This window comes from Hemiscyllium ocellatum, chromosome 47 (assembly GCF_020745735.1).
Source record: "Hemiscyllium ocellatum isolate sHemOce1 chromosome 47, sHemOce1.pat.X.cur, whole genome shotgun sequence".
NCBI classification, from domain to species: Eukaryota; Metazoa; Chordata; class Chondrichthyes; order Orectolobiformes; family Hemiscylliidae; genus Hemiscyllium; species Hemiscyllium ocellatum.
The window spans coordinates 17,283,998-17,299,570 of record NC_083447.1 but is presented as its reverse complement, the minus strand read 5'-3'; the positions used below and the strand labels follow the sequence as shown (position 1 = coordinate 17,299,570).

The 15,573-nt window shown below is 46.8% G+C and overlaps 1 protein-coding gene across 1 annotated transcript in view; it reads left to right on the top strand.

The window, feature by feature from the left end:
- LOC132836640 (spectrin beta chain, non-erythrocytic 4-like) overlaps positions 1–15,573 on the top strand; it is a 197,079-nt gene that overhangs the window by 94,237 nt on the left and 87,269 nt on the right. The window contains exons 19-21 of the mRNA XM_060856031.1: positions 11,046–11,309; positions 12,098–12,322; positions 14,032–14,121. Coding sequence (XP_060712014.1) covers positions 11,046–11,309; positions 12,098–12,322; positions 14,032–14,121 — 579 coding nt within the window. The remainder of the gene's footprint in view (positions 1–11,045; positions 11,310–12,097; positions 12,323–14,031; positions 14,122–15,573) is intronic.

Here is a 15,573-nt window from a genome sequence, read left to right as displayed (position 1 = left end):
AATGTCTCTCAAAGGATTGTGAATCTGTGCAATTCACTACCCCAGGTAGGCGCCAGATCACTGAATAAATTTAAGGTGGAGATAGATTTTCAATTAGTAATGGGTTCAAGAATATGGGGAGCGAGCAGGAAAGTGGAGTTGAAGCTGAGATGAGATTAGAGTAGGTCAGGCAGCATCCGAGGAGCAGGAGAATCGATGTTTCGGGCATAAGCCCTTCATCAGGAATGGAACCCTTCATCCGGAATTTTATGCCCGAAATGTCGATTCTCCTGCTCCTCGGGTATTGCCTGAGTTGCTGTGCTTTTCCAGCACCACACTCTCGACTCTGATCTCCAGCATCTGCGGTCCTCACTTTCTCCTCCCCGAGATGAGATTAGCCATGATTGTATTAAATGACAGAGCAGGCTGGAAGGGAAAGCCTTCCTGTTTCTCTGACCTCCACTTCCTTTATGTTGCTGACGTAGTGGAGGCTCCCCTTGTCTGGTGCTGCAGAGTTGAGCAGCTGAAAGTTGACCTGGTAACCAATACAGCAGGTATTTGCTAAGATACTACGCCAAAGGTCAATGCAGAAAATAGAGCTGACGTGGTGTAGAAGCTGACATGGTGCAGTGAATAAATGATTAACTCGCCAATGTCAACCAGAGTATATGCATATTTGCTAATTTTCTGGCTGGCAAGTTGTAGCAAATGGTGGATGACTGCTGGGACCTCAATTGTTTCCAATTTATATGACTGATTAGGAAGAAGGGATGGACGATATGATTATCACCTCCACTGCTGACACAGTCTTAGCCAGGAAAGTTATAAAGAGGTTACAAAAAGATCTGAACTGGCAAAGATCTGGTAAATCCAGCTTAGCGTGGGAAAATGTGAAATTAGAACATAGAACATTACAGCACAGTACAGGCCCTTCGGCCCTCGATGTTATGCCGACCTGTCATACCAATCTGAAGCTCATCAAACCTACACTATTGTTGAGGTCCTGTTCGCTGAGCTGGGAATTTGTGTTGCAGACGTTTCATCCCCTGTCTAGGTGACATCCTCAGTGCTTGGGAGCCTCCTGTGAAGCACTTCTGTGATCTTTCCTCCGGCATTTATAGTGGTTTGTCTCTGCCACTTCCAGTTGTCAGTTCCAGCTGTCCGCTGCAATGGCCGGTATATTGGGTCCAGGTCGATGTGCTTATTGATTGAATCTGTGGATGAGTGCCATGCCTCTAGGAATTCCCTGGCTGTTCCCTGTTTGGCTTGTCCTACACTGGAAGTGGCAGATTCAAATCACTATAAATGTCAGAGGAAACATCACAGAAGCACTTCACAGGAGGCTCCCAAGCACTGAGGATGTCACCTAGACAGGGGACGAAACGTCTGCTACACAAATTCCCAGCTCGGCGAACAGAACCACAACAATGAGCACCTGAGCTACAAATCTTCTCCCAAACTTTGAACACCTACACTATTCCATATACGTCCATATGCTTGTCCAATGATGACTTGAATGTACTTAAAGTTGGCGAATCTTCTACCGTTGCAGGAAAAGCATTCCATACCCTTACTACCTCTGCCATCTGTCCTATATCTATCACCCCTCAATTTAAAGCTATTCCCCCTTGTGCTCGCCGTCACCATACTTGGAAAAAGGCTCTCCCTGTACACCCTGTGTAACCCTCTGATTATCTTATATATCTCTATTAAGTCACCTCTCAACCTTCTCCTCTCTAACGAAAACAGCCTCCAGTCCCTCAGCCTTTCCTCGTAAGACCTTCTCTCCATGCCAGGCAACATCCTAGTAAATCTTCATTTTGGCAGGCAGACTAATAAAAAAAAGCATATTGTCTCAATGGCGAGAGATGACAGAGCTCTGAGATGCAGAGAGATTTGAGTGCCCTTGTGCATGCATGACAAATAGGTTAGTTTGCAGGTACAGCAAGTAATTGGGAAAGCTGATGCCATGCTGGGGATGGCATTCTGTTCCCATTTATCGCTGGGGAACAGAATTCAAAAGGAGACAGCCTTTGCTGAGTTATACAGGGCATTGGGAAGCTGCATCTGGAGTCCCTCCTCCCTACCCTTTATCTTAGCCTGCTTGGCTCTCTCTCTCTCTTATTCCTGATGAAGGGCTCATGCTCGAAACAGAATTCTCTATTCCTGAGATGCTGCCTGGCCTGCTGTGCTTTGACCAGCAACACATTTGCAGTCTGGAGTACCGTGAGCAGTATTGGTCACCTTATCTCAGGATTGATGCAAATGCATTGGAGGCCATTCAGGGAAGGTGTACCAGAATAATGCAAAAACAATGCAACCCTTCATCAGTTTTCCAATGTCCTTCTGGATGGTGGGCATCTGGGGTTGGAAGATGCTGTCAAAGGGAGTGTTGGTGATTTGCTGCAGTGCATTTATAGAAGGCACACACCTCCGCTACTATGCATCATTGGTACAGGAGGTGGATGGGGTGCCAGTACTGAGAGTTGATTTGACCTGGATGGTGGTGTTATCGGGGAAGTCAAATCAGACCATTGACCGAAGTCCATCAGTTCCAAGAAAGCATGTAATTGCAGTAGAGTGCCAGGGAGTAACCTTGTGGTGTTAGGAATAAAATGTTTCTGCCGTTGGCTTTATGAAATGCAGAATAAACATGTTAAAGTAATTAGTTTAATGTTGAAGTCCGGACGGAACATTCAGCATTTTAGGGCTTTTGCCTGAAACGTCGATTTCGCTGCACTTTGGATGCTGCCTGAACTGCTGTGCTCTTCCAGCACCACTGATCCAGAATTTTAGTTGGCGTTCAGTTCAGAAAGTGGAACACGTTTTCCTCACAGGGCAATCCAGTCAGTTCTGGGGAACCAGTCACCTCAGCAGAATTGGTTTCTAGTCTGTTGAGCCTCCAAGCCAGGGGATTTTGGACAGAAATCCCCAGGATGTCAGAACTGACCCAATTTAAGGCATCAGAATTCTGAGAGGTTCATGCCAGCAGGCTCCGAAGGAATTTTTTTTAAAAAAAGAAACATGTCAGCTATTCAAGAGAAAGAAACTAAGGTGTGTCAGTTCAAAAAAGATTCAAAAAGCTGAGCTCAAAGTGATGATTCTCTGGGATTGAGTTTCTGTAATGGATGATGCTGGGAACTTTGGGTTGAAACTTTTGTGTTAAGATCTTTCTAATTCTTCTAAAATTATAAAACATATAAAGTGTTTGTGTAAAGAATTCTGATTTCAAAAGCTCATGGTCCAATCAAACGCAGAAATTAAATTTTTGATCTATCAAGCCAAGCTTCATTGTGGGTTCTGACTTGTCCTTTATTATCATTAGCTGAGATCATCACACATTCCTGACTTGTGCCTTGTAGATAGTGGATAGACTTTGAGGAATCAGGAGGTGATTTACTTGCTGCAGCATTCCTGTGTTCTGACCTGCTCTTGTAGCCTCTGTATTTACATGAATTGTCCAGTTTCTGGTCAGTGGTAAGCCCCAGGATGTTGATAGTCAGGGGATTTAGTGATGGTGATGTCAAGGAGGAGATGGCTAGATTATCTTTTGGTTAGAGATGGCCATTGCCTAGCACCTTTCTGGTCCAAATGTTATTTGCCACTTTACAACCCAAGCTTAGATATTGTCCAGGTCGTGCTGCATATGGTCAGAGATTGCTTCAGTACTTAAGGAGTAGCAAATGCTGCTGAACATTGTGCAATCATCAGAAAACATCCCACTTCTGATCTTCTGATGGAAGGGAGGTCTTTGATCAAGCAGCTGAAGATGTATAGGCCTAGGCCTCTACTCCAGTTGATGCACTGATGTCCTGGGATTCATAAATTTTAAAAAGATTTGTCCATGGGATGTGGGTGTCGCTGGCAAGGCCCAGTACGTAACACGGAACCCTAATTGCCCAGAGGACAGTTAAGGGTTAACCACAAACCTATGGGTTTGTAGTCCCACGTGGGCCAGACCAGGAAAGGTCAGCAGATTTCCTTTCCTGAAAGAAGCTTCAGTGAACCAGATGAGTTTTTGCAACAATCAATAAGCTTTTACATGGTTGCCAATGGACCAACGTTTAATTCCAGATTTTTAATTCCAGGTTAGATTTCCATCTGCCATAGTGGGATTTGAACCCCATGTTAAGACCATAAGACATAGGAGCAGAAATTAGGCCATTCAGCCCTTTGAATCTGCTCCATCATTCAATCATGGCTGATAAGTTTCTCAACCCCATTTTCCTGCTTTCTCCCTGTAACCCTTGATCCCCTTGATACTCAAGAATCTATCTCAATCTTAAATATACTCAATGACCCAGCCTCCACAGCCTTTTATGGCAGTGAATTCTATAGATTCCCCACTCTCTGGCTGAAGAAGTTTCTCCTGACCTCCATTCTAAAAGATCTTCCCTTTATTCTAAGGCTGTGCTCTCAGGTCCTAGTCTCTCTGCCCAATGGAAACATTATCCCAAATCTACCTTATCCAGGCATTCAATAAAATGTAAGTTTCTACTAAATCCCCCCCTCATCCTTCTAAACTCCATTGAGTATCAACCCAGAGACCTCAAACATTCCTCGTATGTTAAGCTTTTCATTCCAGAGACCATTCCCGTGAACCTCCTCTGAACATGCTCCAGTATATCCTGAGATATGTGGCCCAAAACTGCACACAATATTCCAAATCTGGTCTGACCAGAGTCTTATAGAGCCTCAGAAGTACATTTCTGCTTTTATATTCAAGACCACTCAAAATAAATGCCATCATTTGCCTTCCTAACTACAGATATAACCTGCATGTATACGTTGAGAGAATCCTGGACTAGAATTCCGAAGTCCCTTTGCAGTTCAGATTTCTGAATTTTCTCCCCATTTCGAAAATAGTCCATGCCTCTATTCTTCCTCCCAAAGTGCATGACCTCTCACTTTCCCACTTTGTACTCCATCTGCCAAGTCATTGCCCACTCCGCTAACCTGTCCAATTCCTTCTGCAGACTCGATGGTTGTTCTACCACATGTTGTTGCTGTAGCAGGTGTTGTTGATGTAGCAGGTGTTGATGTAGCAGGTGTTGTTGATGTAGCAGGTGTTGTTGTAGCAGGTGTTGTTGTAGCAGGTGTTGTTGTTGTAGCAGGTGTTGTTGATGTAGCAGGTGTTGTTGTAGCAGGTGTTGTTGCTGTAGCAGGTGTTGTTGTTGTAGCAGGTGTTGTAGCAGGTGTTGTTGTTGTAGGAGGTGTTGTTGCTGTAGCAGGTGTTGTTGTAGCAGGTGTTGTTGCTGTAGCAGGTGTTGCTGTAGCAGGTGCTGTTGCTGTAGCAGGTGTTGTTGTTGTAGCAGGTGTTGTTGTAGCAGGTGTTGATGTAGCAGGTGTTGTTGTAGCAGGTGTTGTTGCTGTAGCAGGTGTTGTTGCTGTAGCAGGTGTTGTTGCTGTAGCAGGTGTTGTTGCTGTAGCAGGTGTTGTTGATGTAGCAGGTGTTGTTGTTGTAGCAGGTGTTGATGTAGCAGGTGGTGTTGATGTAGCAGGTGCTGTTGCTGTAGCAGGTGTTGTTGATGTAGCAGGTGTTGTTGATGTAGCAGGTGTTGTTGTAGCAGGTGGTGTTGCTGTAGCAGGTGTTGTTGCTGTAGCAGGTGTTGTTGATGTAGCAGGTGTTGTTGTTGTAGCAGGTGTTGTTGTAGCAGGTGTTGTTGTTGTAGCAGGTGTTGTTGTTGTAGCAGGTGTTGTTATGTAGCAGGTGTTGTTGCTGTAGCAGGTGTTGTTGCTGTAGCGGGTGTTGCTGTAGCAGGTGTTGTTGCTGTAGCAGGTGTTGTTGATGTAGCAGGTGTTGTAGCAGGTGTTGTTGCTGTAGCAGGTGTTGTAGCAGGTGTTGTTGCTGTAGCAGGTGTTGATGTAGCAGGTGTTGATGTAGCAGGTGTTGTTGCTGTAGCAGGTGTTGTAGCAGGTGTTGTTGCTGTAGCAGGTGTTGATGTAGCAGGTGTTGTTGCTGTAGCAGGTGTTGATGTAGCAGGTGTTGTAGCAGGTGTTGTTGCTGTAGCAGGTGTTGTTGATGTAGCAGGTGTTGTAGCAGGTGTTGTTGCTGTAGCAGGTGTTGTAGCAGGTGTTGTTGTTGTAGCAGGTGTTGTTGATGTAGCAGGTGTTGTTATGTAGCAGGTGTTGTTGCTGTAGCAGGTGTTGTTGCTGTAGCGGGTGTTGCTGTAGCAGGTGTTGTTGCTGTAGCAGGTGTTGTTGATGTAGCAGGTGTTGTAGCAGGTGTTGTTGCTGTAGCAGGTGTTGTAGCAGGTGTTGATGTAGCAGGTGTTGTAGCAGGTGTTGTTGCTGTAGCAGGTGTTGTAGCAGGTGTTGTTGCTGTAGCAGGTGTTGTTGCTGTAGCAGGTGTTGTAGCAGGTGTTGTTGATGTAGCAGGTGTTGTTGCTGTAGCAGGTGTTGTTGATGTAGCAGGTGTTGTTGATGTAGCAGGTGTTGTTGCTGTAGCAGGTGTTGTAGCAGGTGTTGCTGTAGCAGGTGTTGTTGCTGTAGCAGGTGTTGTTGCTGTAGCAGGTGTTGTTGATGTAGCAGGTGTTGTTGATGTAGCAGGTGTTGTTGCTGTAGCGGGTGTTGTTGCTGTAGCGGGTGTTGTTGTTGTAGCAGGTGTTGTTGATGTAGCAGGTGTTGTTGATGTAGCAGGTGTTGTAGCAGGTGTTGTTGCTGTAGCGGGTGTTGTTGATGTAGCGGGTGTTGTAGCAGGTGTTGTTGCTGTAGCAGGTGTTGTTGTAGCAGGTGTTGTTGATGTAGCAGGTGTTGTTGATGTAGCAGGTGTTGTTGCTGTAGCAGGTGTTGTTGCTGTAGCAGGTATTGTTGATGTAGCAGGTGTTGTTGTTGTAGCAGGTGTTGCTGTAGCAGGTGTTGTTGATGTAGCGGGTGTTGTTGCTGTAGCAGGTGTTGCTGTAGCAGGTGTTGTTGATGTAGCGGGTGTTGTTGCTGTAGCAGGTGTTGTTGATGTAGCAGGTGTTGTTGCTGTAGCAGGTGTTGTTGATGTAGCAGGTGTTGTTGATGTAGCAGGTGTTGTTGCTGTAGCAGGTGTTGTTGCTGTAGCAGGTATTGTTGATGTAGCAGGTGTTGTTGCTGTAGCAGGTGTTGCTGTAGCAGGTGTTGTTGATGTAGCGGGTGTTGTTGCTGTAGCAGGTGTTGTTGATGTAGCAGGTGTTGTTGCTGTAGCAGGTGTTGTTGATGTAGCAGGTGTTGTTGCTGTAGCAGGTGTTGTTGATGTAGCAGGTGTTGTTGCTGTAGCAGGTGTTGTTGATGTTTTGTGGACTCGACATACTTGGGCAGTTTTCCGCATTGCCAGGCTGATGCCAGTGACTGTATTGGAACAGCTTGGGCAGAGACATAGGTAGGACTGGGCTAACCTGCTGGACTGCACCATCACGGAGGATGGGGGAGGCGTGTTTACTGAGCCTCATCATCCTGTTGGCTTTTTATTCCAAATTATTTAATTAGGTGAATCTAAATTTCTTAACTAGCATAGTGGGATTTGAACTCCTGTTTCCAGACCATCATTCCAGGTCCATTAATACTTGGGACAGAAACCATGGGCCCTGTGGCTACTCCTGGCCCCACATACAGGCTTTAACCTGAGGGTGGGCAGGACCCTTCAACACACCCCCTGACCCTTACACAGACCCCCCACTCCTATTCCCGGCCTGGACTCACACATGGCCCCCTGACCTTCGCACAGTCCCCTGTCCCTGAGCCTTACATTGCCCCTTGCCCCTTTGACCCTTGCACTGCCTCGTGCCCCATGATCCTCTCACAGCTCCCTGACTGTAGCCCTGTCCCCTTCTCCTAGCAGGCCTCTTGCTCCCTGATCGCCTGATCGTTGCACAGTCCCTGCTTTCTGATGCTCACTCAGTCCCCTGCCCCCAACCCTAGCATGGCCCCAACTGCTCCTGAACTCTCGCACAGCCTCCCTGCCCCTCGACTCTTATCACATGACCTGCCCCTGAATCCTTGTACAGCCCCTTGGCCCCTGCCCCTGACTCTACCGCATGACCTGCCATCTTACTCTGACACAGCCCCCTGATCCTGGCACTGCACCCTGACCCTGATCCGGGCACAATGCGTCTTCTCAAGTGTTGGACTTCAATGACTGAGCCCTGAGCGTGAACATGGTCAGCTGGGCTCTCATTACCTCTTTCTGTGACGGAGACCAATCACAAGGATCTGTTGGTTAAGGCCGCATTTGCTGATTGGCACTGGATGATGACAGGTATGCCAGTTTAAGGAATATTCCGGTGGCAGTTATATCACATCTGGGTTTTGCTGCTTTCTGTGTGCAGGGGAGGAAGGAGCAGGGGCTCTCTGACTCCATAAACCCTGGGACCACTGTTGCTCAACCCTTTTGCCACCTTGCACCCATCCTCTTCCCTCGTCCAGTTGCCACATTCCTGGGCTTGCAGGTTAAGGCTCATTAAGCCCCCATCATGGGATACTTGTTTGTTGCCCACAGTTTGTCTGATTAATGTCCAAGAACATTAACTTTTCGGTTCTGATGTATCTGGATGCCAAGGGCACACTTGACGCATCAGGGATCATTTCCATTTGAGATGCAAGAGACATCAGGCCACAACAAAATTTATCCTTTACCCTCCCACTTCTGTCACCCACTTCCCAACTTTTGATCTTCTACATAACAGGCTCCTCTTCCGTTTCACTTTCTGCCCTTTGTCTCTTGTCTTTTCCAATTCAGTCAATCTGAATCCTGCCCTCCTTACCCTGCCCTCTTACCTCCCTTTCATTTGCCCCCTGCCCTTTTCTGCCTCACCCTTATGGGCGCCACGGTGGTACAGTGGTTAGCACTGCGGCCTCACAGCGCCAGAGACCTGGATTTGATTCCCGCCTCAGGTGTCTGACTGTGTGGAGTTTACACGTTCTCCCCGTGTCTGCGTGGGTTTCCTCCGGGTGCTCTGGTTTCCTCCCACAGTCCAAAGATGTGCGGGTCAGGTGAATTGGCCATGCTAAATTGCCCGTAGTGTTAGGTAAGGGGTAAATGTAGGGGTATGGGTCGGTGTGGACTTGTTGGGCCGAAGGGCCTGTTTTCACACTGTAAGTAATCTAATCTAATGAAAGCTGATCTTCTGGTAATCACAGGAGCACCAGATTGGGTCAGCGGATCACAAGGTCAACATAAGGTGACCCAGATGGTCGCTCGTCACATGGAACAGGCTGCTGTCCACATGAACCTAGAATTTGCTGGGTGAGCTGACATGAAGTGAAATGGTTTTAAATTAATTGAAATGAGAAGGAAAAGAAATCTATGAAGTTTGCCTGATTGAAAAACTCAATGGCTCTGGTGATGACCTAATGATTCGAAACAATCACTGGATTTAATGTGTTTGTGTCTGACGGAATGTCTGTGTGTTTAGAATAAGGGATGTAAACTACAGCAATGATAACTAAATTGTCACAGTAACTCTGAAAGGCTGGAGTCTTGTTTTAAAATGGATCCAGTGAATCAGATGTGATAATGAGGATTGTTTAGCAGCTAAACAGAGAGTGCTTGGTCACATTATTGTGCTATGTAAATATTTTACTCTTGTTTAGATAACATAAAGGCGGCAAGTTTATAACCAAGTTGGCAACATTGTGATCAAGTTAACGTCAATGCAAATTAGCAACGACACGAGCAAGTTAGTGACAACATGAACAAGTTAGCGATAATGCCAGCAAGTTAGCTGAGATCAAAATTTGCTCAGACCAAGAGATAATCCTCTTGTAGGGAGGGGCAAGTAATGTGGGATGGCTGGTGGCTCTGTGGTTAGCACTGCTGCCTCACAGCACCAGGGACCCAGGTTCGGTTCCAGCCTTGGGTGGCTGTCTGTGTGGATGGAGTTTGCATCTTTTGCCCGTGTCTGCATGGGTTTCCCCTGGTTTGCTCTCACAGTCCAAAGATGTGCAGGTCAAGTGGATTGGCCACCCTGAGTTGCCCTGTTGTGTCCAGAGATGTGCAGGCTGGATGGGTTAGCAGATGGAAAATACCGTATTACAGGGATCGGGTGGAACGCTCTTCGGAGGGTCAGTGTGGACTCGATGGGCTGAATGGCCTGCTTACACACTGTAGGGATTATATATTTTTATACTTTTAACTACTAATGAGTTAATTTGTCAAAGTGATGGTTTCCAATGGTCAAACAGCCATTTGCCAGAGGCTGGGTAGGTGCATCTGTTTGAACAAACCGTTTGTGTGAAAGGGAAGGAGTTTCAGAAAGTCTGCTTCAGGCTAAAAGTTAGCTCAGGAGGGATCACCTGGTTAGAGGCTGGAGGTTCAGACAAATTGGCTGATCCTCACTCAAAAGTTCTCTCAGAGGGTTCACTTGTGATTGTAAGTGTTGTATGGGTAAAATGTTCGCAGTACACTGCCTTAATAATAAAGATCATTGGGTATATCGTGCTGTTTGGACTGCTGTGGGTTAGCAGTCACCAGATGGACTGGGGAAAGTGGGAATAAAAGCCAACACTGCTCTGGCTGTCTGTAAGAACCGAAAGACCTGTGGATGCTGTAGATCAGAAACAAAAACCGAAATTGCTGGAAATGCTCAGCAGGTCTGGCGGCAGCATCTGTACTGAGGAAGGGCCATCGCACTTGAACGTGAACTTTGATTTCTCTTCACAGATGCTAAGCTTTTCCAACAACTTCTATTTTTGTTTCTGACTTTCTGTAGTCTTGACACCTCTCCTAACCATATCTGGAGTGCTGTGTACAGTTTTGGTCTTCTTCCTTAAGAAAGGATAATTGTATTAGAAGCAGTTCAGAGGAGATTCAATCAACTAATTCCTAGACCAAGGGATCATGCTATTAACCAAGTTGGGTCGATACCCATTAGAGCAGGGAGATGCTGCAGGGACGTGACAAGGTGGATGTTGTGAGGAAACTTCCCCTCGAAGAGCAGTCTAAAATTTGGGGCACAGATTAAGAACAATGGATCTCCCATTTAAGATGGAGATGAGGAAGAATCTTCTCCCCCAGAGGGTCACGAGACTGTGGAATTCTCTTGCCCAGTGAACGGTGTTTACACTTGATGCTCACTGAATTGCTTGGTCTGTTTTGTTTACAGGAAGGGCAACAGCTGATCAAGGAGAAGCCCGAACTCGCCTCAGATGTGAGGAAGAAACTGGAGGAGATTCACGACTGCTGGACTGTTCTGGAGAGCACAACACAGGCCAAGGCGAGGCACCTGTTTGATGCCAACAAGGCAGAGCTGCTGGTGCAGAGCTATGGCGAGCTGGACAAGAGGCTTTCCCAACTGGAGGGGCAGCTGCAGGGGGTAGACGGAGCGAGAGACATTGTCAGCGTCAACTCTCAGCTCCAGAAATTGCAGGTGAGGCGGCCGGGAGTCCCCACAACACTTGCTGCCTAGATCCCCATGGCTCAAACTGCATTTCCCAGCCTTACAGGAGCACGTGAGTCAACAGAGCAGCAGAGAGTGGGGTCAAAGGTCAGAGGTTGATAATTTCAGTGTTTGCAGGGTCAAGGTTGAGGGGTTGATATTGTCTATGAATGGGGTCAAAGGTCAGGTTGATAAAGTTAGCAGGATTAGAGGTTAATATTGTCATTGAGCAGGTCAGGGGTTGATTTTGTCAGTGTGAATGGGATTAAAGGTCAGGGGTTGATTTTGTCAGTGAATGGGGTTAAAGGTCAGGGGTTGATTTTGTCAGTGTGAATGATGTCGAAGGTTAGGGGTTGATATTGTCAGTGTTGGGGATTAAAGGTCAGGGATTGATTTTGTCAGTGGGATTGGGGTTAAAGATTAGGGGTTGATTTTGTCAATGTGAGTGGTGTTGAAGTTAGGGGTTGATATTGTCAATGGGGGCGGTTAAAGGTCAGGGATTGATCTTGTCAGTGTGAGCAGGGTTAAAGGTCAGGGGTTGATATTATCAGTGTGAGCAGGGTTGGCTGGTGTCAAAGGGGTGGGTGTTGGGGTGGTGGTGGACTGTGCTATGAAGGGATGGGGTTCAGGTTTGGGAGGGGTCTGGGTCTATGATGGTGTGGGAGAGGTGTGAGAGTGAGTCGGTGGATGTGGTGGGGCCTGGGAGTGGTTTGGGAAGGGAATGAGAGTGCACTTTTATTTATGTACGGGATTTGTCCATGACCTTGGCTGACCTGCAGGTGCTGGAGAATCAGATGGAGGGCTGGTACAAGGAGGTCGGTGAGTTACAGGCCCAGGCTGCGACCCTGAACCACGATGGGGCGGGAAAAGAAGAGGTCACCGAGAAACAGAACGTGGTCGAGGCACGAATTGTGCGCCTGATTGAACCATTGAAGCAGCGACGGAGAGTTCTGCTCGCATCGAAAGAGGTTCACCAGGTGACGAGGGACATGGAGGATGAGACTGTAAGTATCACACAGAGAAACTGTGCCTCTCGATCAAACAGAAACCATCTCACCAGCCTAAATATTCTCCCTCAGGCCGAGGGTACCTCTCCTTTTCTGAGAGATGGATGTGAGGGATCCTTTCCACAAAACACTGGGAAGACCAAAACCTTCAGTTACTGCCATGGGCCCCTTCCCCTGATTCCTGTCACCAGCCGCTGCCTCATGAATGATGATTAAAATACAAACAAAAATAAAACTGGCATAATTTTAATTCTATTGAAATGCTTAATAAAATAATAGATTATTTAACTCCTAATCATCAACTTGGCAGCATGGCGGCTCAGTGGTTAGTACTGCTGTCTCACAGCACCAAGGTCCCAGGTTCATTCCAGCCTCGGGCTACTGTCTGTGTCAAGTTCGCACACTGTCTGCGTGGGTTTCCTCTGGGTGCTCGGGTTTCCTCCCACAGTCCAAAGATGTGCAGGTTAGGTGAATTGGTCATTCTAAATTGTCCATAGTGTTAGGTGCATTAGTCAGAGGGAAATGGGTCTGGGCGGGTTACTCTTCGGAGGGTCGGTGTGGACTTGTTGGGCTGAAGGGCCTATTTCCACACTGTAGGGAATCTAATCTAATCTAACTGTTCCAATATAACAACATCCTATTAACACATCCTTGGCAAAGGCAAATTCAGTAAAACAGATTTTCCTCACAGGCTATCTCCAGTCCAGGAGAAAGGAACACCAAAAGAAACAGTTGAGCAGCAGAGAGAGAACATGAGCTTTCTGCTGCAGCAGAGAGAGAGCTGTATCTATCAGCTTCAACCGCTAACTCCAAACCCCAACTGAAAGCAGAACTAAAACCCTGGGTGTGTGTGAGCCGAACTCCACCCAATCATGCACCTTTTGTCTAAGGGAGCTCAAAGTTGTTTACTCACTTCTTCTGAAGCAGGCATTCTGACACCACTGTGGCATCACCCCTCTGCAAGAGAAACGACATGGAACAAGTCTCTCTTAAAGGCACAGTACTGTCACAGTAAGCACCTCCAGATCCCTGCATACGTCCAGTTCTGGCCTCTTGTGTCTCCCCAGCATGGTGATTATGCTGCCTGGGCCCTTCGGTCTGGGATTTCATGGTTAAATCTCTCTTCCTCTTCATACCATCTTTTAAGACTCTACTTTCACCAAGCGTTTGGTCACTTATCTTAATGTAGTTACTCAGTAGCAAAGATGATTTGATATAGTCCTTTCCATGAAGCGAATGATTAAGGTCTGCGATGTGCTGCCTGACAGTGCTGCAGGCAGATTTAATCAGACCTTTACCTAAAGTGGAAGGTTGCCATGAGACTGGGGGATGATAGGAGAGTGGCACTTGGTGAATTTCTCAATGGGAGCAACAGTGCAGATAGGATGGGCCGAATGACCTCCTTCTGCATTGTAACAATTCAGTGTAATCGTATAGATAGGCTGGGCCAAATGGTCTCTTGTACTGTAACAGTTCTGACAATACTCCTGCCAAGCCCCTTTGGATGTTTTATTACATTCAGATACAATGCAATGTCGTCTTGTTATGCCATCGCTCCACTGTTGTGTCATATCGTGATGGGTGGTAGCATTAACACTGTTAATGCATTGAATACTTTTACAGTAATGCAGGCAGTGCCTGTGTATGTAGCTCCCGTATGTATCTTTGACTGGACAGGAAGCTGACCATTCTGTGTGTTCCCGCAGCTTTGGATTCAGGAACGCTTGCCACTGGCAAAATCCAAGGATCATGGGAATAACCTGCAAACAGTGCAACTCCTTCAGAAAAAACTGCAGGTGAGTGTCAGGAATGGGACAGAATTGGGAAAGGGAGCCTGAGATATAAGGTTAGATTGGTCAAATACTGTGATTGTCCGTATCATGTACTGCAGCAAGTTGCTAAGGCCCCAGCAGTATCTTCCTCCATACCCCCCCCATGTAGCCGCTCCCTATCTTGACTTGGAAATATCTCGTTCTTTCAATGTCACTGGGTCAAAATCCTGGAATTCCCCCCACCCCTACAGCTTACCACCACCTCCTCAAGGATGAGTGGAGATAAACAATTATCACTGACCTAGTCAGTGAAGCCCTGTGAGGGAGTTTTAAGAAAGTGGACTGGATCAGAATGGGGGGGATATGACAGACTGTCTGCTCAGCATGAGCGAAGCTGTTCTCAGCAGACTGGTGTTATTCAGGTACATCTCCAAGTGCATCAAAGTAAATCTAACTTAAGTGTGACTGTGCACGCACACAGTCACACACGTACACACACACTCATACTTACAGATGTGTGCTGTCAAAGACACTTACACGCACGCACTTGCATATACATATTCATTGTCTTAGACGCATGCAGTGTTACAGATATGCACATACACACTCAGCCACTCTTCACATCAATCACTTTTGCATACATGCTCACTTATTCACTCTTTCACATGTGCATCCATTCCCTAACTCACTCACCCAGTCAATTAATCACTCGTACAATCGCTCACGCACCCACTTGTCCACCTACGTGGTCAATCAAACTCATACACTCACTCCCAGCCTCATACAGACACATCCACACTCTCATTCTCCACACACATGCACACTGTCACATACGTGTACACACATTTGCTTATTGACACACACATTTACTCACTCGGTCTCCCTCAAGCAGATACTCACTCATGTAAACACGCATACACATTTATTCACTTTGACACAGTCTGAAGTACACTGGCAATTTCTCAAACACTCAATGTTAGTGTTGGCCTTGGGAAGATCGTGGGTTAGTGGGGCAGCACAAAGGCTCAGTGGTTAGCACTGCTGCTTCACAGCGCTGGGGACCCGAGTTTGATTCCACCCTTGGGCAACTGCTTGCGTGAAGTTTGCAAATATTCCCCATGTTTGTGTGGGCTTCCTCCCACTGTCCAAAGATGTGCAGATTAGGTGGATTGGCCATGCTAAATTACCCTTTAGTGTCCAGGGATGTGCAGGCTAGGTGGATTGGCCATGAGAAATACAGGGTTATGGGGATAGGGTGGGGGGTGCGTCCATGTGTACTCAATGGGCCAAGTGGCCTGTTTCTACATTGTAGGGATCCTATGATGGTGGCCTCCTTGAACTAACATAGACTGTGTGCAATGTTGTTATTCTCACAGAGCTGTTTGAGATGGAATAGTGTAATTTCCACCCAGTAATGGTGAACAAACAGTGATACCTTTCCAAGTCAGCTAGCAGCTGTGTGATTGGCCAAAGAAC